The sequence below is a fragment of the Saccopteryx leptura genome, chromosome 6 (assembly GCF_036850995.1).
Source record: "Saccopteryx leptura isolate mSacLep1 chromosome 6, mSacLep1_pri_phased_curated, whole genome shotgun sequence".
Lineage (NCBI taxonomy): Eukaryota > Metazoa > Chordata > Mammalia > Chiroptera > Emballonuridae > Saccopteryx > Saccopteryx leptura.
Window position 1 is genome coordinate 156,850,611 of NC_089508.1, and position 19,919 is coordinate 156,870,529.

A 19,919-nucleotide genomic window follows, 5' to 3' on the forward strand; every position below is an offset into this window, starting at 1 on the left:
CTGAATGAGGAGAAACCACTCAATGATCATTATACATATTTCAGTGGTCATTCAGTCAGTATTTCATTGCAATTTAAAAATGTATATAAACATACAGAATTGGGAAAGCAGACCCCAGTTCCTATAAAAAAGTATGCATCATTTGGCGATCTAGCTCTGTTGTGAGATAATCATACCTCTTATTCAACTTTTTGACAGGAGGAAAGATACTGAATTTCAGGCATTTGTGAAGAGAGTCACAGAGAGTTCTCTGTTCAAGATAATTATGATTATGACCATCTCACTGAATGCTTTTTTGTTTGCCTTGTTTACTGATTATAACATAAAATACAAGTTGTACAGACTTCATGAGGTAAGCAGACAGAGTAGATCTATTTTTTTTTTCTGTTTCACCTGTTTAATTCTGAAAATGTTATATAATTTTAAGGCCTTTTGTTCAAGAAAAGTTTCTGTAGAAAAATTCTAGGGGCTTTAAAATAATCTTTATAAAAATGTTTCCATTGAGAGAGAGAGAAGAAGGGAGAGAGAGGAGGTTGGGAGGAAAGAGAAAAAAGAGAAAGGAGCATCAATTTGTTCTACTTAGTTGTTCCATTTAGTTGTGTACTCATTGGTTGTTTCTCATTTCTGTCCTGATCAGGGATCAAACCCATAACTTTGGTGTGCTGGGACTACACTCCATCCACTGAGCCACCTGACTAGGACCTAAGGGCTTTAAAAATACACTCTAAAATATGGGAATATGGTGGCAGCAGTAACATGATTTTTTAATTTCCCTGAATCCCCTTTAAAAAAAAAAAGGTAGAGCAACCAAATAACAAAACCAAAAACTCACGAGCAGCATTTGCATCAAAACTAGTTAACAAGGTACCTTTACCAAGATCCACAACTGTGTAGTATTAGCCTTGGTGGGAGAGGAAGCAGTAAGAGACAAGCAACTTGTCACATACAGGGAATCCTCAATAACAGTCTCAATGACTGAGTTCTCAGAAATTCCAGGGACAGAAGGCAGTGAAATAACATTTTAAATATTGAAAGAAAAACATTATCAATTAAGAATTTTATATTCAGAGAAACTGTACTTTAAAAGTGAAGGAAAAGTCAAGATATTCCTAAATAAACAAAAGCTTAGGGAGTTTTCTGCTAGTAGATCTGTTCTACAAGAGTTCTAAAGGTAGTTCTTTAGGTAGAAATGAAACTAGACAGTAACTTAAGCCATATGAGGAAATAAAGAACACTGATAAAAGGAACTACATAGGTAAATATAAAAGCTGGCATTGTATTTTTGGTTTGTAACTCTTTTTTTCCTACATGGTTTAAAATATAAATGCATAAAACTAGTCACAGATTGTTAATGGGCAAACAATCATAAAGATGTATTTTGTGACAACAGAAACAAAGGTGGGGATGGAGTTGTATAGGAACAGTGTTGTTATATACTATTGAAGCTAAGGTTGTATTAGTTAAAAAATATTGTCCTAAATTCAAGAGGTTAATTGTAATCTCAAAGGTAACCACCAAGAAAACAGAAATATACAGAAAATAACAAATGACAACAGGATGAAAATGTTCCACTACAATAAAATAAAATTAAAAAGTCAAACACACAAAAAAGCCATAATGGAAGAACTGAGGAACAAAAAAGATGTGACATATATAAAACAAATACCAAAATAGCAGGAAAATTTTCTTATCAGTAATCACCTCAAATGCAAATGAATTAAAGTATGCAACTAAGACAGAATGGATCATCAAAAAGTACACATAGTCTTAGAGATTCACTTGAGATCCAAAGATAAAATATGTTAAAAGTGAAAGAATGAAAATTATCTTATGCAAATAGAAATAAAAAAAGAGCAGGGTTGGTTATATCAACATCAGACAAAATTCACATTAAGGCAAAAACTTACAAGAGGAAAGAAGGACATTGTATATTGAAGAGGGCCAATTCATCAAGAAGATATGAGTTTTTTTCAAGTACATATAGGGCATTCTTCAGAATAGACCATGTTAGGCTACAAAACAAGTCTCAATAAATAAAAGATATTAAAATCATAAAAGACTATTTTCTCTGACAATGGAATGAAACTAAAAATAAGAATAGGAACCCTGGAAAAAATTTGTCATATATGGAAATTAAACAACACGTTCTTAACTAAAAATCTAAAAAAAAAAAAAAAAAAAAAATCCCACCACAAAACAAAACCACACTCTTAAATAACCAACAGGTCAAAGAAGACTTGACAAGGGAGATTAGTAAATACTTTTAAGGCCCTGGTTAGTTGGCTCAGAACTTTGTCCTGGCGTGTGAAGGTCCCTGGTTCGATTCCCAGTCCAGGCACATAGGATAAGCGACCATCTGCTTATTCACTCCTCCCCCTTTTCTCTCTCTCTCCCTTCCACAGCCATGGCTCAAGTGGTTTGAGTAAGTTGGCCCTGGGCACTGAGGATGGCTCCATGGCCTCTGCCTCAGGTACCTCAGGTGCTAAAATGGCTCCATATCTGAACAATGGAGCAACGGCTCCAGATGGGCAGAGCATCGCCCCCTAGTGGGCTTGCCGGGTAGATCCCGGTCAGGGCACATGTGGGAGCCTGTCTCTGCCTCCCCGCCTCTCTCTTAATAAAAGAAAAGAAAATACTTTAAGTGAAAATGAAAACAACATAATAAAACTTACAGGATGCAGCAGAAGCAGTGCTCTGAGGAAATTTATACCTTTAAGTGCATGCATAGAAAAGAAGGAAGATCTCAAATGAATAACCTAACTTTACACCTTAAGAAACTAGAAAAAGAAGAGCAAACTAAACCCAAAGCTACCCAAAATAAGGAAGTAAAAAGATTAAAGTGAGATAAACAAAAATAGGGAATAGAGAAAAGTGAGATAAACAAAAATAGGGAATAGATTTTTCAATTGAGAAAAATCAAAATTTTGTTCTTTGGAAGGATCAACAAAATTGACAAGCCTTTACTTAGATTGACAAAGAAGAATAAGAAAAGATTCGATTTCTAAAAATAGAAATGAAAGTTGGGACATTACTACTGACCATATAGAAATAAAAAGGGTTATAGTTGAATACTATGAGCAATTATGCCAACAAATTAGATAACCTAGATGAAATAAACCAACAACTAAACTGACTCAAGAAGAAATAGAAAACAATACTGGAATAGAGCTATAACAAGTAAAAAGACTAAGTTAAAAATTAAAACCTCCCAAAAAGAAATGCCCAGGACCAGATTGCTTCACTAGTTAATTCTACTTTGCATTTAAAGAAGAATGAACACCATCCTTCTCAAACTTATTCAAAATATAGAAGAGGCAAGAATACGTTAGAACTCATTTCATCAGGCTAGCATACCCTAACATCGAAGACAAAGACATTTAAAATAAAAACAAACAAAAAACTACAGGCAAATATCCCTTCTGAACATAAATGCAAAAATCCTCATTGAGATACTAACCAACTGAATCCAACAGCATGAGCAAGTAGGATTTGTCCCAGAATGCAAGGTTCATGGTAAAAAAAATCAATGTAATACACCAATAGGATGAAAAGGAAAATCCACTGTTGAGGCTGAAAAAAATCCAACACCCTTTGATCCAAAGATACAAATAGGTTGAAAGTGAAAGAGTGAAAAGATATTCCATGCAAATAGAAACACCCCACCCCCACCAAAAAAAAAAAGCTTTGTTGGCTATACTAAACAAACTAACAAACTAGAACTAGAAGGGAGCTTATTTAGACTGGTAATGTATATTTATGAAAAAATCCACAGCTAATATTATATTCCATGGTGAAATACTGAAAGCTTTTCTAAGATCAAAAACAAGACAACAATCCCTGCTTTTACTATTATCCAGCACTGTACTGGAAGTTCTAACCAGAGCAGTTAGGTAAGGACAAGAAAAAAAAGGTATCCGAATAGCAATGAAAGAGCTGAAATTATCTTTGCAGATGACTTGACCTTATATATAGAAAATTCTGAAGAATACACAAAGACACACAACTATTAGAGCTATTCAACAAAGTCAGCAATGTTGTGGGATACAAGACCAACAACAAAAATCACTTGTATTTCTGTACACTAATAACGAACAATCTGAAAAGGAAATTAAGAAATTTCCATTTACAATACCATTCAAAATAATAACATAAGTTTATCCAAGGAGATGAAAGATGTGTATAATGAAAGTTATAAAATGTTGCTGAAAAATTAAATAAGACCTAGATAAGTGGGAAGACCCCTATATCCATGGATTAGAAGACAAGATTTAAAGCTTTCCAAAATAAACTACAAATTCAATGCAATCCCTATCACAATTTTAACAGCCTTTTTTGAAAAAAAAAAAAAAATCCGAAATTGAAAAGCAGGTTCTCAAATTCATATGGATGTGCCAGGGGCCCTAAGTGACCAAAACAATATGGAAAATGAAGAACGAAGTTAGAGGACTTGCACTTTCTGATTTCAAAATTTATTATGAAAGGCCTGACATGTGGTGGCGCAGTGAATAAAGCGTCGACCTGGAATGCTGAGGTTGTGGGTTCAAAACCCTGGGCTTGCCTGGTCAAGGCACATATGGGAGTTAATGTTTCCTGCTCCTCCCCCCTATCTCTCTCTCTCTCTCTCTCTCTCTCTCTCTCTCTCTCTCTCTCTCTCTCTCCTCTAACAGGAATTTAAAAAAACCAACCCCCCCCCAAAAAACGACTTACTATGAAAGATAAAGTAATCAAAACAGTGTGGTACCGACAAAAAGACAGACATAGACCCATGGGATAGAATTGAGATTCTAGACATAATTTCAACTACCTATGACTAATTGATTTTTTACAAGATTGCCAAGATCATTCAGTGGGAAGAAGAATAGTCTGTTCATCAAATGGTGCTGAGACAACTTGGTATACACATACAAAAGAGTAAAGTTGGACCCCTATCTCACACCATATAAAAAATTAACTCAAAATGGATCAGCATCCTAAATTTAAAGCTAGAACTCTTTTTTTTTTTTTTTTGTATTTTTCCGAAGCTGGAAATGGGGAGAGACAGTCAGACAGACTCCGGCATGTGCCCGACTGGGATCCACCCGGCACGCCCACCGGGGGGCGACGCTCTGCCCACCAGGGCCACTCTAGCGCCTGGGGCAGAGGCCAAGGAGCCATCCCCAGCACCCAGGCCATCTTTGCTCCAATGGAGCCTCGCTGCGGGAGGGGAAGAGAGAGACAGAGAGGAAGGAGAGGAGGAGGGGTGGAGAAGCAGATGGGCGCTTCTCCTGTGTGCCCTGGCTGGGAATCGAACCTGGGACCCCTTGCATGCCAGGCCGACGCTCCACCACTGAGCCAACTGGCCAGGGCCTTAAAGCTAGAACTCTTAAAAGAAAGCATAGGGGCCTGGCCTGTGTTGGTGCAGTGGCTAAAGTGATCTGGAATGCTGAGGTTGCTGGTTCAAAAACCCTGGGCTTGTCCAGTCCATGCACATATGACAGGCAATCAGTGAACAACTCAAGTGAAGCAACTATGAGTTGATACTTCTTGCTCCACCATCCCTCTCTCCTCTCTCTGTAAAATCAATGAGTAAAATCTTAAAAAAAAAGAAGAAAACATAGGGGTAAATCTTTATGACCTTGGATTTGGCAGTGGATTCTGACACCAAGAGCACAGGTAACAAAAGAAAGAAATGGATAATTAAAAACATTTGCGAATCTAAGAATACTATTAAGAGAGTATAAAGGTAACCTGCAGAATGGATGAAAATACTTGCAAATCATATATCATATGGGGTTAATATCCAGAATATTGAATGAACTTCCACAATTCAACAATCTAAACAACCCTAATTTTAAAAAATGGGCAAAGGACTTGAATAGGCATTTCTCCGAAGAAGATACAGAACTAACCAATAAGCACATGAAAATATGTTCAACATAACTAGGCATTAGAATAGGAAATGCAGCCTGACCAGGTGGTGGCGCAGTGGATGGAGCGTCGGACTGGGATGCGGGGGACCCAGGTTCGAGGCCCCGAGGTCACTAACTTCAGCGCAGGCTCATCCGGTTTGAGCAGAATCCCACCAGCTTGAGCCTGGGGTCGCTGGCTCAAGCAAGGGGTTGCTCAGTCTGCTGAAGACCCGCGGTCAGGGCACATATGAGAGAGCAATCAATGAACAACTAAGGTGTTGCAACGCGCAGTGAAAAACTGATGATTGATGCTTCTCATCTCTCTCCGTTCCTGTCTGTCTGTCCCTGTCTATCCCTCTCTCTGACTCTCTCACTGTCTCTGTCAAAAAAAAAAAAAAAGAATAGGAAATGCAAATCAAAACCACAGTGAGATACAACTTTATGTCCATTAGGACAGCTAGTATATAAAAAAAGGAAAGTACATGTTTGTGAGGATATGGAGAAATTAGGACCCTGTGCATTTCTTTATTTTTCTTCTTTTTTTTTTTTTTTTTTTTTTACAGAGACAGAGTTAGAAAGAGGGATAGACAGGGACAGACAGACAGGAATGGAGAGATGAGAAGCATCAATCATTAGTTTTTCGTTGTGACACCTTAGTTGTTCATTGATTGCTTTCTCATATGTGCCTTGACCGCGAACCTTCAGCAGACTGAGTGACCCCTTGCTCAAGCCAGCGACCTTGGGTCCAAGCTGGTGAGCTTTTTGCTCAGACCAGATGAGCCCACGCTCAAGCTGGTAACCTTGGGGTCTTGAACCTGGGTCCTTGGCATCCCAGTCCGACACTCTATCCACTGCGCCACTGCCTGGTCAGGCAGACCTTGTGCATTTCTAGTAGAAATATAAAATGTTTCAGCCAGTATAAAAAAGTTTGTCAGTTCCTCAAAAAATTAAAACATAGAATTACCATTTGACCCAGCAATTCCATTTCTAAGGTGTATACCCAAAAGAATTGAAAATAGGGAGTTGAACAGATACTTGTGCACCAATGCTTACAGCACCATTATTCACAGTAGCCAAAAGGTAGAAGCAACCCAGGTGTTCAAGTGTTGCATGGATAAAGGAAATGTGGTACACAAATGGAATAATATTCAGCCCTAAAAGGAATGAGATTGTGCTACATGCTACAATGTAGATGAATCTTGAAAACATGTTAAAAGAAATAAACCAGATCCAATAGGGCAAATATTGTATGGTTCTATTTATATGAAGTACCTAAAATAGGCAAATTCATACAGACAGAAAGTAGAATAGGGTTTACTGCTATGGGGGCTGGGGAGATAAACAGTATTGTTTATTGGGTACAGAATTTCTGTTGGCGGTGATAAAATAGTTCTGGAAATGGGTCATGGTGATGGTTGCACAGTATTGTAAAAGTACTTAATCTCAGTGAATTAATTATACAACTAAAATGGTTAAAAATATAAATTCCATGGTATGTATATTTTACTGCAAAGATAAATACTCAAAACTAATCCTCCACACACTGAATTCTATAGTTTAAAAAGATGAATTTTATGGTACATAAATTATATCTCAATTTTAAAAATTAATGAACTGACCTATTGGAAAGTAGTAATGAAATAAAATAAAATTAAAAAAAAAGAAAAAGGAGGGAAAAGTAGAAGGGAAAAAGAAGGAAAGTTGGTAAAGGGAAATAATGAAGATAACAAAAATGAATGAAATAGAAATCAAAGACTCAATAGAAAGTATCAATAAAGCTGAAAGTCAGGTCTTAGAAAAATAATTAAAATAATTTACTGGCCCTGGCCAGGTAGCTTAGTTGGTTAGAGCATCGTCCTAATGGGCCATGGTTGCGTGTTCGAAATGTCAGGGCATATCCAATGAATGCACAACTAGGTGGAACAACAAATCGATGCTTTTCTCTCTCTCTGAAAAAAGAAAAGCCTGACCTGTGGTGATGCAGTGGATAAAGTGTAGACCTGGAACTCTGAGGTCATTGATTCGAAACCCCAGGCTTGCTTGGTCAAGGCACATATGGGAATTGATGCTTCCTGCTCCTCCTGCTTCTCTCTCTCTCTCAAAATGAATAAAATCTAAAAAAAATCAATAAAAAATATTTAAATAACTTTCTTCATAAGACAAGCAAGCTAAATGGAAGCCCTGAAACACGTTAGGGATTATAAAAGGAAATTACAGATATAGTTGATAACAGAAATCTAATACTTTTATACCAGTAAATTTGAAAACCTAGCTGAAATAAGACAATTTTCTAGAAAAAAAAGATATAAAACCGACTCAATTAAGAAGCAAACTTTCAATAATCTTATATGTTCATGTATGTCCTTTAATGTCTATAAAGTGTAATTGCTTCTCAGCCTTTTGGCTAAGATCAAGTGTAGTATCTGTTCTTATCAGTTTAAAGTGTTGAGTTAGTAGGGTGTTTTTTGTTTTTTTTTTAATTTTTATTAAATGAGAGGCAGGGAGGCAGACAGACAGGCTCCTGCTTGCGCTCAGACTGGGATCCACCCAGCAAGCCCCCTACTAGGCGATGTTCTGCACATTTGGGGCTGCTGCTCTGTTGGCTTGGCAACCAAGCTACTTTAGTGCCTGAAGCAAGGCTATGGAGCCATCTTCAGTGCCTGGGGCCAACTTGCTTAAACCATTCGAGGAGCCGTGGCTGCAGGAGGAGAAGAGAGAGACAGAGATGGGAGAAGGGTAGAGAAGCAGATAGTCGCTTCTGCTGTGTGCCCTGACTGGGAATCGAACCTGGGACATCCATATACCAGGCCTATGCTCTACCCCTGAGCCAACCAGCCAGGGCCTGAATTAGTAGTTAAAAATTTTCATCTCCCAAAACTAACGTGGACTAGATGGTTGTATATCCATGGAAGGTGTAGTTCCAGACCTATAGAACACTTTAAGTAATTAAATAAATAAGATATCTGCCCTGCCCACAGACAATTTATTCTGTGAACCTTCATGGCAAAACTAGACAAGGACAGTGTGAAGGAAAATTACACCTGATTTATGAACTTGGACACAAAAATTTCAAACAGAATATTAGGAAATTGAATTTTAAAAATGTATCAAAAAGATAACAGACCATTACCAAGTAGGGTTTTTTCCCCCAGGAATGCAAATATTAGAAAAATCTACACATTTTATTAACCAGCTTAAAACATTAAAGGAGAAAATAACTTGATAAGATTATTTCAAGAGATGCAGAATATTCTTCATGAATAAAAACTTAGGAAACTAAAAAAAGAACAACAAACTGGGGATAGAAAGGATTTATTTGTAACCTGATTAAGGGTAACTATGAAAAACCTATATCAGAATTTATATTCAGTGGTGAACTTTAGCAGTATTTCCTTTAAAGGTGTATTTCAGTTATTGATAAAATTTGTGTTGGTGTCCTAGCCAATGTATAATACATAAAAAGAAAGAGAAAGAAAGAAAGAGAAAAAAGAAAGAGCATTAAGAATTAGAAAGTTTAAAAAAACCTCATTATTCACAAGTGATATTTCTGCATAGAAATCCCAAGAGAATCTGAAAATATTAATTAATAAAGTTAATACTAATTAATAAGGTTAATAAGTCCAGCAAGTTTGTGGATATATGATTAATAAACAAAATTAAATATATTTAATATAACCACAATAAAAAATGATGCACCTCTAATAAAGTTTAAAAAGTACTTAAAGGCAAAGCTAATAAAAGATTTGTGTGATCTTTAAAGAGGAAAAAAATACATAAAGGTTGTTAAGGCAAGGAAATGAGAATGTATATCAGATCATGAATGGAATGGTTCAGTTTCTTAAAGATACAATTTCCCCAAATTAATCAATAAAATCAGTGCAATTCCAATAAGAAGCCTGCAGGATTTTATATGTTGCCAAATGTGCTAAAATTCAGATAAAAGAATGAAGGACAAAGAAAAAATCAAGATGACCTTGAAAGGTAAAAGGAGAAAAGGCTTAACTTACTAAAGATAAGATTTTTAAAAATAAAGCTTTAGTAACTAAGGCAGGGTAATGATATATGAATAGACAAATGGACCAATGGACCAGGAGAGAGTGCTCAGAAACAGACCCTGGCTTGTCTGGAAACCTAGTACCTGTCAGATGGCACTGCAGATGAACAATGCAAGAATAAGGTGGTACTTTTCATTAAGTGGTACTAGAATGATTGATTGTACATATGGAGGAAAAATACAATTGAATCCCCACCTCACTGCACACATGGCTGGATTAAAGCCCTAACTTGAAAAATGCAACTTTAAAATGCCCAGAAGAACATATAGAATATTTCTGTGACCTCAGGAGGAAAGATAATTTTAAGATACAAAATTTATAAACCATGAAGAAAAAGTTTGGTTAATTGGTGCAGTGTATAGAGCACCAACTTAGGATGCTGAGGTCCCAGGTCCAAAATTCCAAGATCGCTGGCTTGAGTGCAGGATCATTTGGTTTGAGCATAGGCTCATGAGCATGGGGGTCACTGGCTTGAGTGCAGGATCATTGACATGATCCCATGGTCGCTGGCTTGAGCCCAAAAATCGCTGGTTGTAGCAAGAGGTCACTGGCTCCACTTGAGCCCCCTGGTCAAGGCACATATAAGAAGCAATCAATGAACAACTAAAGTGACACAGCTGTGAGTTGATACATCTTCTCATCTCTCTTCCTTCCCCTTCTTGCTTAAAAAAAATTTTTTTAGACTTATCTTCATCTGGCCCTGGCTAGTGGCTCAGTGGATAGAGCGCCAGCCTGGTGTATAGACATCCTGGATTCAATTCCCTGTCGGGGCACACAGGAGAAGCGACCATCTGCTTCTACCCCCTTTTCTTTCCTTCTTCCCCTCCCACAGCCAGTGGCTTGATTGATTCAAACATGGCCCTGGACACTGAGAATAGCTCTGTTGGAGTATATCTGCTTCAGGCAGTAAAAATAGCTCGGCACTCAAGCCTCAGCCACAGATGGGGTTGCCGAGTGGATCCTGGTCAGGGCATATGCTGGAGTCTGTGTCCTATTTCCCCTCCTCTCACCTAAACAAACAAACGAACAAACAAAAAAACTTCTATTCATCAAAAAATCATTAAAGAGGTGAAAAGTCAGTGTAGGTGATATATATATATATATATATATATATATATATATATATATATATGTATAACACACCTTTAACAGGTAAAGGGTTAGGATTCAAAATGTATGAAATACTGATTGTAAGATAAATTTCTGAAATACTGATTGTAAGAAATTTATCTTACAATCAGTAAGAAAAAGGCCAAATAATCCAGTAGAAAATGTGACAAAAGGTTAGAAATAGGTAGTTTACAATTTAAAAATAAAAAGATGTCCAACTTCATGATAATTAGAGAATTGACAAAGTAAAACAATCAGATACTATTTCATATTTATCAGGTCTGACAAAAATTAAGAAGTTTTGCAGTAGGAAGAGTTGATAAGGACGTCAAACGAGAGGAACATTGCTAATATGAAAGAAAATGGGTAGAATAGATTCAGAAAACAAATTGGCAACATTTAGTGAAGTTGAAGATGCTTATATCCTACAACCCAGTAATTCCACTTCTAGGTATATAACAGAGAGAAACTTTATATACATATACAATAAAATATACAAGAATTGCTCAATTTTTTTTTTTTTGTATTTTTCTGAAGCTGGAAACGGGGAGAGACAGTCAGACAGACTCCCGCATGCGCCCGACCGGGATCCACCTGGCACGCCCACCAGGGGCAACGCTCTGCCCACCAGGGGGCGATGCTCTGCCCCTCCGGGGGGGGGGGGGGTTGCTCTGCCACGACCAGAGCCACTCTAGCGCCTGGGGCAGTGGCCAAGGAGCCATCCCCAGCGCCCGGGCCATCTTTGCTCCAATGGAGCCTTGGCTGCAGGAGTGGAAGAGAAAGACAGAGAGGAAGGGGGGGGGGTGGAGAAGCAAATGGACGCTTCTCCTATGTGCCCTGGCCGGGAATTGAACCCGGGTCGCATGCCAGGCCGATGCTCTACCGCTGAGCCAACCGGCCAGGGCGAATTGCTCAATTTTTTTGTACTATTGTACTGTTTGCAATAGTAAAAATTTTACAAACTAAATATCATTCAGTGGGACCTGAATAAATAAATGGTAGTATTTTCTTTTTCTTTTTTTTACAGAGAGAGAGAGTCAGAGAGAGGGATAGACAGACAGGAACGAAGAGATGAGAAGCATCAATCATCAGTTTTTCGTTGCAACACCTTGGTTGTTCATTGATTGCTTTCTCAATGTGCCTTGACCGCGGGCCTTCAGCAGACCGAGTAACCCCTTGCTTGAGCCAGCAACCTTGGGTCCAAGCTGGTGAGCTTTTTGCTCAAGCCAGATGAGCCCACGCTCAAGCTGGCGACCTTGGGGTCTCGAACCTGGGTCCTCTGCATCCCAGTCCGACGCTCTATCCACTGCGCCAGCGCCTGGTCAGGCAAATGGTAGTATTTTCATAAGTGGAATTGTTAAATAGTAGTGAATCAGTAAACCAGATTTACACATGTCTATCAACATGGATGAATCTCATAAACATAGTTTTAAATTTTAAAAAGTTTCTGAAGACTAGTGTATATGCTATTTATATAATGCATAAAATACAAAACAATACCACATATACTGTTCACAAAAATTAGGGGATATTTTATTGCTTCATATTCATTTTGAAATATTCCCTAATTTTTTTGAGCAGTGCCACGGACCAGCGTGGCTAGTAATTGTCCAGGTCCTGAGTGAGAATGGTGCCGAATGAAGAAATAAACTCAGAGAGAAAAAAAGATGGGATAGGGAGGTCTCTTTGCAAGACTAAGATAGCTTGTAAAAACAGGAATCCCCCCACCATGCATATGTGAAATCAACATCAGAACAAACGGAAGGTGAGAAGAAGGGCAGGTAAATTGCATCTAGCAACTTAAGCAAGTGAAGTGGGGGGATGGGATGAGTATCAATACTCAGCTTCATAGCTAATATGGAGGTGTAGGGGAAGACCTTAGCCTTTGGCTAAGCCTTAAACCGCGAGGCTTTGCCAGCTTGCAGTCTTCCACAGAGCAGTATAGTTTTGGGTATACAGTGGTACCTTGAGATACGAGCAGACCAACATACAATTTTTTAAAATTATTTATTTATTTATTTATATTTTTAAGATACAAGCTGCGACTCGGTCCGTATTTTTGTTCGAGATCCAAGCAAAATTCCAAGATACGAGTCATGATTCGTGATTCGGGAAGCTGCCGCTAGTTGGCGCGTTGGCGCACGGGTCCAGTATCGGCAGTTTGATGTTAGTTGACTGACTTACAAGCTTGGTTACAGAACGAATTAATTTCATATCTCAAGGTACTACTGTATACATATGGTAAAGTATAAAATGCACAAACATAGTTCAGGTTTTTGTTTTGTTTTGTTTTGTTTTTGTATTTTTCTGAAGCTGGAAACGGGGGGGAGAGACAGTCAGACAGACTCCGGCATGCGCCCGACCGAGATCCACCCGGCATGCCCACCAGGGGACGACGCTCTGCCCAGCAGGGGGCGATGCTCTGCCCCTCTGGGGCGTCGCTCTGTTGCGACCAGAGCCACTCTAGCGCCTGGGGCAGAGGCTAAGGAGCCATCCCCAGCGCCCTGGCCATCTTTGCTCCAATGGAGCCTCTGCTGCAGGAGGGTAAGAGAGAGACAGAGAGGAAGGAGAGGGGGAGGGGTGGAGAAGCAGATGGGCGCTTCTCCTGTGTGCCCTGGCCGGGAATCGAACCCGGGACTTCTGCACGCCAGGCTGACGCTCTACCACTGAGCCAACCGGCCAGGGCCAAAGTTCAGATTTACAACAGAACTACCTTTATGGAAAGGGAAGGGGATTTGAATAATGAAAGGTCTACAAGAGACTGCCGATAATGGTAATACTTTATTTCTTTTTAAAAAGATATTTTTAAAAAGTTTTTTTAAGTGTTTATTTTATTGATTTTTTTTTTTTTTTTGAGAAGCAGAGAGAGAGACAGGAGTATCAATCTGTTTCTGTATGTGCCCTGACCAGGAATTGAAACGGCAACCTCTGAACTTTGGGACGATGCTCTAACCAACCGAGCTATCCGGCCAGGGCCCACACTTTATTTCTTACGCTGGGTGGTGGTATATGGTTGTTCACTGTATTATTCTTTATACATTTTTGTGTATTTTAAATGTTACATAATGTTTTTTAAAAGTAAATGGTTGCACCTGACCTGTGGTGGTGTAGTGGATAAAGTTGTCGACCTGGAATGCTGAGGTCATTGGTTTGAAACCCCAGGCTTGCCTGGTCAGGGCACATATGAGAAGCAATAACTGTGAGTTGATGCTTCCCGCTCCTCCTTCACCCCCCTTTCTCTCTCTCTCCTCTCTCTAAAATTAATAAATGAACCTTAAAAAAAAAAAAAGGTAAACAGTTGCAATGTAGAGACCACAGATAGAAGTGTACAGGACAGCCCTGGCTGAATGTCTTGGTTAGTTAGAGCATTGCCCTGAAGCACAGAGGTTGCTGGTTTGATCCCTGGTCAGGGCAAATATAGAACAGATTAGTGTTTCTGTTTCTCACTCACTCTTTCACCCTTCCTCTTTCTAAAAAAAAAAAAAAAAGTTTTCAGAACAGATAAAAACACCAGCTACTTTGCCTGACTGATAATGGTGCAGTGTATAAAGTATTGACCTGGGATACTGAAGTTGCAGCTCACTGTCCCGTGGCTAGAGCATGAGCTCATCTGGCTTGAGTGCAGGGTCTCTGTCTTGAGCATAGATCATTGATGTAATCCCATGGTTGCTGGCTTGAGCCCAAGGTAGCTGGCTTGAGCAGGGGGTCACTGGCTCAGCTTGAGCTCTCCGGTCAAGGCACATATAAGAAGCAATCAGTGAACAACTAAAGTGCCACAACTATGAGTTGATGCTTCTCATTTCTCTTTCTTCCCATCTCTCTCTGTCTCTCTGTCTCTCTCTTTCACACAAAACAAAACACCAACCACCCTACTGTTATCCAAATGGATAGTTGTGGCTACAGTTACAATTTCCAGTGACAGCCTCTGACATATATATATAAAAGGTGTATATCTCAGAAATATTTCTATTTCCATCCAGAAACTCACTCCAGCCCCCTTTCAACCCAACCCAAACTCATCTGAGTTAAAGGTATCACCCAGTTTCTTGGAGATAGGGGAGTCTTCCTTGCCTACTCTCTTCCCTGTGCAGCCTTGAGTTCACTGCAAAGTCCCTTCATTGCTGCCTACAAAATACATGCAGAATCTGCCCTCTTCTCCTCAACTCCACACTATCCCCTGGTCAAATCTAACCAAACCTCATCTCATGCCTGCATGACCGCTAGAAAAAATTCTAATACCCATTGCCTTCTCCCTAACCCGCCTCCCAGTCGCCATGCTTGCCAGCTCCTCCAGTCTCTTTTCCACTGAGATCTCTTAAAAATATAAATCAGAACATATCACTTCCTTGCTCAAAATCCTCCAAGGCTGAGATTAAAATTCAGAGCCCCCACCAGCCTGCAATGCCCTTCCTCCATGGCCTGCACCTCCTGCCCTGCTCCCCTTTGTATTCTAGCCATGCTGACATTGCTATCCCTTTGCCACCTTCCTTGGCTTAGGGTTCTCATGCTTGCCATTGGGAAGCATTCTCCCAGTGTTTGTTATGGCTCCATTCCTGGCTTCAGTGGGACCTCCACTCACCACCTTTTCTAAAATAGTTGCCGCATCTGCCTCTCTCCCACCTGACCAGTTCCTCTATCCCCTTTGGCTATTTCATTTTCCTTCCTATCTGCTGTAATATTATGTATGAATTTGTTTAAGCATTTAATTGTCTCCCCTACTAGGCTGTAAGCTTCCTGGAGGCTGGACATTTTCTGTCTTACTCATTGTTGCATTTCCCAGCGCCCAAAGTGGTGCTTGCTTGACACACAATCAATGCTCAACCAGAGCATCTTCCATGATGAATGCGTTGATGACAAATAAAAGTTTAAGTGACTTAAATAGTGCCTTTTGGTTAAAACAAAGCCACTGGAGTTGATGCATAAGAATTTGAATAAGATTATTTCATAAAGCATAACCATGAAAAAAAAAGCAAAATGTTCTTTAGAAACAGATTAGTTAACATGTTTAAGTATGTGTAATTAAGAGGGTAAATGTAAATAGATGAGTATTTCATCTATATATAGAAGTTTGAATATTCAGGTTGGCCAGAAGACTCTTGGGATCTTGTCTCTGGGAAACCTCACATACACATTCCTTGTCATGTTTAGTTGCCTTATACTGGAGCTCATCTAATCATTCAGCCTGTTGGTCAGTCAGTCATTCCCAAACACCCTGGGTTAAACCTAGCCTCAGGCCGTGGGTAGGGAAGACACAAGAGCAGAACAGAATCAGGCACATTGTGTGTGGACTGTATGCCTGCATATGGGTGACTTAGGAGCCCCCCCCCCCCCCAGCCAGCACACACCTGATTGGGTGGCCTATGTGGAGAGAGGGCCAGGACTATAGTCTGACCCTCCAAGCCTTGCCACCCCTGCAGGTCACGGATATCTTCTTTGTGGCTATGTATAGCGCTGAGTTCTACCTGAAGCTCTACGTGGACCCCATCAACTACTGGACAGATGGCTACAACCTGCTAGATTTGATGATCATCATCATTCTCTCCATCCCCTACATTTTCAGCAAGATTCTGGGCAAGCATTATTCCTTCCGCCACATTACTTATGGCTTGCAGTCCCTGCGCATCCTCAAGCTTATCCGCTATAGCCGTGGCATCCGGGTGAGTAACTTGGGGGCACCATGGTTCTGGGAGGGCAGGTGACATGGTGATGAAATAAGACTTGTACTACTTGCCTCCAGTTACTGAGTCCTACTGTGTGGCAGATTGAGCTTCACTGATATTGTCTCATTTGATCTTAAAACAATTGTAGGAAAGGTATTGGCTCCATTTTACAGATTAAGAAATTGAGGCCCAAGGTTACTCAACAGGTAGATGCCAGAGCTGAGATATGAAAGTTGTGTCTGACTCTAGAGGCCATCTGAACATCTCCTTTCTCCCATACTGCAAAGTGTGCCATCTCATTATGGCACAGATTCTTCAAACGACCGGTCTGGGGGGCTCCAGCTTTCTGGTGGCCTGGCTCACTCACTGCTTTCCAACAGCTAAAAGTCTGCTGCTTTAGAGGGCAACAATCTCATGACTTCGTTCAGGCAGCTCAGCTCTGGAAATGCTGCTCCCACTGAGAAGTCATGGGGTGAGCAGCGTTTCCTTAGCTTACAGGTTTCAAAGCAAACCTCAGAGCATTCAGCCTGGACAAAGGATGTTTATTTACCCTGGCTCTGCACCGGTGTCCAGGTTTCTCCGGTAAGGGGCTGGTTTGGACCTATTTGACCAGTTAGGGTGTGTCAGCGTGTTCAGCTGAGAGGTTCCTGCTGGCTTAGCCTGGGTGTCTGTCTAGGGCTGAGGCCTGACACTCAGGGCACCCCTCCCCTAGGTGGAGAAGATAAGGAAAACATTAACTCCTCCTGCCACAGAGCCCCATTTATTCATTTCTTGCTCTCATGTAGTCACAAACATGTGTTCCCTCCCACCCTTCGACCCAAACAACATACTCTGGCCCTCCTCCTCCTCCTAGTGGTGAGGCTTTTGGAAAGAGGAGTCTATACTCCGAGTTCCCACTTCCTTATCTGTCTTTATGCCCTGACTTCTTCCATCCACTCCAAAGTAACTAGTTTCTCTGAGGTTGCCAACAACCTCCTTGTCACCAAGTCCACTGGCCGTTTCCCTTGGCATCCTTGTCACTACCTTCTTTCGGTGTTCGTCCAGCCTCTTAGGCATGACTTCTCGGGTATATGTTTCCTTTGCCTGGCTCATAAATTTTTTTCTCAGGACTGTGTCCTGAGTTCTCTTCTCTGCATATTTTGGGGCAATCGTTTCCACATTTCAGGAGTCTACCAGCCCACGCCTCTCTCTTTGACCTTCAGACCCAGCTGCCTCTGGACATCTTGCATGCTCCTCAAACTCAACATGTCTAAACTGGAAGTCATCACTAACCAACCACCACTCTCAAATCCCCAAACCCTGTTCCTCCTCCTGTATTTTGTATTTTGCTGAAAGGCAATCCCCCAACCCTATTGAACTTCCAAGTAATAGATTTGAGTGTTAGCTTTGACCACTCTTTGAAAGTTCTGTTGCATGGCCTCCTAAATAGCTATTGACTGTCTGCTTTTTTTCATCCCCATAGTCATCATCTTTTCTCAATCACCTTCTACCTTCACCTACATTCCCTCAGTGGCTTCCCACACTACTGAGAGTTTTAGAATAGAAATGTCCCTTCCTGACTGATAGTGATGCAGTGGATAGAGCGTTGGCCTGGGACACTGAGGTCCCAGGTTCGAAACTCCAAGGTCATTAGCTTGAATGTGGGCTCATCTGGCTTGAGCACAAGTTCACCAGCTTGAGTGTGGAGTCACTGGCTTGTGTGGAATATCATTAACATGATCCCAAGGTCACTGGCTTGAGCAAGGGGTCACTGGCTTGCTTGAGCCTCTCAGGGCATGTATGAGAAGCAATCAGTGGACAACTAAAATGCTATAACTATGAATTGATGCTTCTCATCTCTCTCCTTTCCTGTCTCTCTCAAGAAAAAAAGAAATGTCCCAGCAGCAGAAATATCTAAAGTGTACATCAAATAATGACACCTTCCCTTTTTTTAAATTGTTTTTTATTTGTTGTTGTTGTTTTTTAGAAAGTGACAGAGTGAGAGAAAGCGAGACACAGGAAGGGAGAGAGATGAGAAGCATCAACTCATAGTTACAGCACTTTAGTTGTTCATTGATTGCTTCTCATATGTGCCTTGTCCAAGGGGCTCCAGCTGAGCCAGTGACTCCTTGTTCAAGCTAGCAACTATGGGATCATGTCTATGATCCCATGCTTAAGCTGACAACCCCACACTGAAGCTGGGAGCCTGCACTCAAGCCAGTGACTGTGGGGTTTTAAACCTGGGACCTCAGCGTCCTAGGCCAATACTCTATCCACTGGACCACCATCAGTCAGGCCCTTTTATTTTTAAATTTTTTATTAATTTTAATTTATTGTATTTATATGGATTCAAGTGTCCCACCAAATATAACTCCCTCACCCACCACTCCTGTGTCCCCCTTTATACCTCACTTGCCCCCCCCCCACCACTCAATACCCTCTCCCCTTCCCTCTAGGATTTGCTGTCCTGTTATCTATATCTATGTGTTATGTATATATAATTTCACAAATCCCTTTACCTTCTCTGATCCCATCCCCTCACCCCCTTCCCTCTGAACTATGTCCCTCTGCTCCCTGTGATCCCGCCTCTGCCTCTAGTCCGTTCCTCAGTTCACTTTGTTCATTAGATTCAACATATCAATATAAGTGAGATCATATGATATTTGTCTTTCTCTGCCTGGCTTATTTCACATAGCATAATAGTCTCCAGGTCCATCCACGCTGTCACAAAAGGTAAGATTTCCTTTTTCATGGCTTCATAGTATTCCATAGTATATATGTACCACAGCTTTTTAATCCACTCGTCCACTGACTAACACTTGGACTGTTTCCAGATCTTGGCTATTGTAAACAATGCTGCCATAAACATGGGGGTGCATATTTCTTTTGAATCAGTGATTTGGTGTTCTTAGGATATATTCCTAAAAGTGGGATAGCTGGGTCAAAAGGCAGTTCCATTTTTAATTTTTTGAGGAAACCCCATACACTTCTCCACAGTGGCTGCACAAGTCTGAATTTCTACCAGCAGTGCAGGAGTGCAGGAGGGTTTCCTTTTCTCCACACCTTCACCAGCACTTATTGTGTGTTGTTTTGTTGATGAGCGCCATTCTGACTGGTGTGAGGTGATATCTCATTGTGGTTTTAATTTGCATTTCTCTAACGATTAGTGATGTTGAACATTTTTTCATATGCCTATTAGCCATCTGTATGTCCTCTTTGGAGAAGTG

General features: G+C 40.4%; 1 protein-coding gene and 1 pseudogene across 1 annotated transcript in view; both read left to right on the forward strand.

Annotated features, from left to right (window-relative positions):
- The first annotated feature begins 204 nt into the window (after window positions 1–204).
- Window positions 205–19,919, forward strand: part of CATSPER3 (cation channel sperm associated 3) — a 35,057-nt gene continuing 15,342 nt past the window's right edge. The window contains exons 1-2 of the mRNA XM_066343116.1: window positions 205–352; window positions 16,471–16,710. Of these exons, the coding sequence (XP_066199213.1) occupies window positions 266–352; window positions 16,471–16,710 (327 nt within the window). The 5' untranslated portion in view covers window positions 205–265. The remainder of the gene's footprint in view (window positions 353–16,470; window positions 16,711–19,919) is intronic.
- On the forward strand, window positions 8,273–8,451 carry LOC136377703 (U2 spliceosomal RNA; annotated as a pseudogene).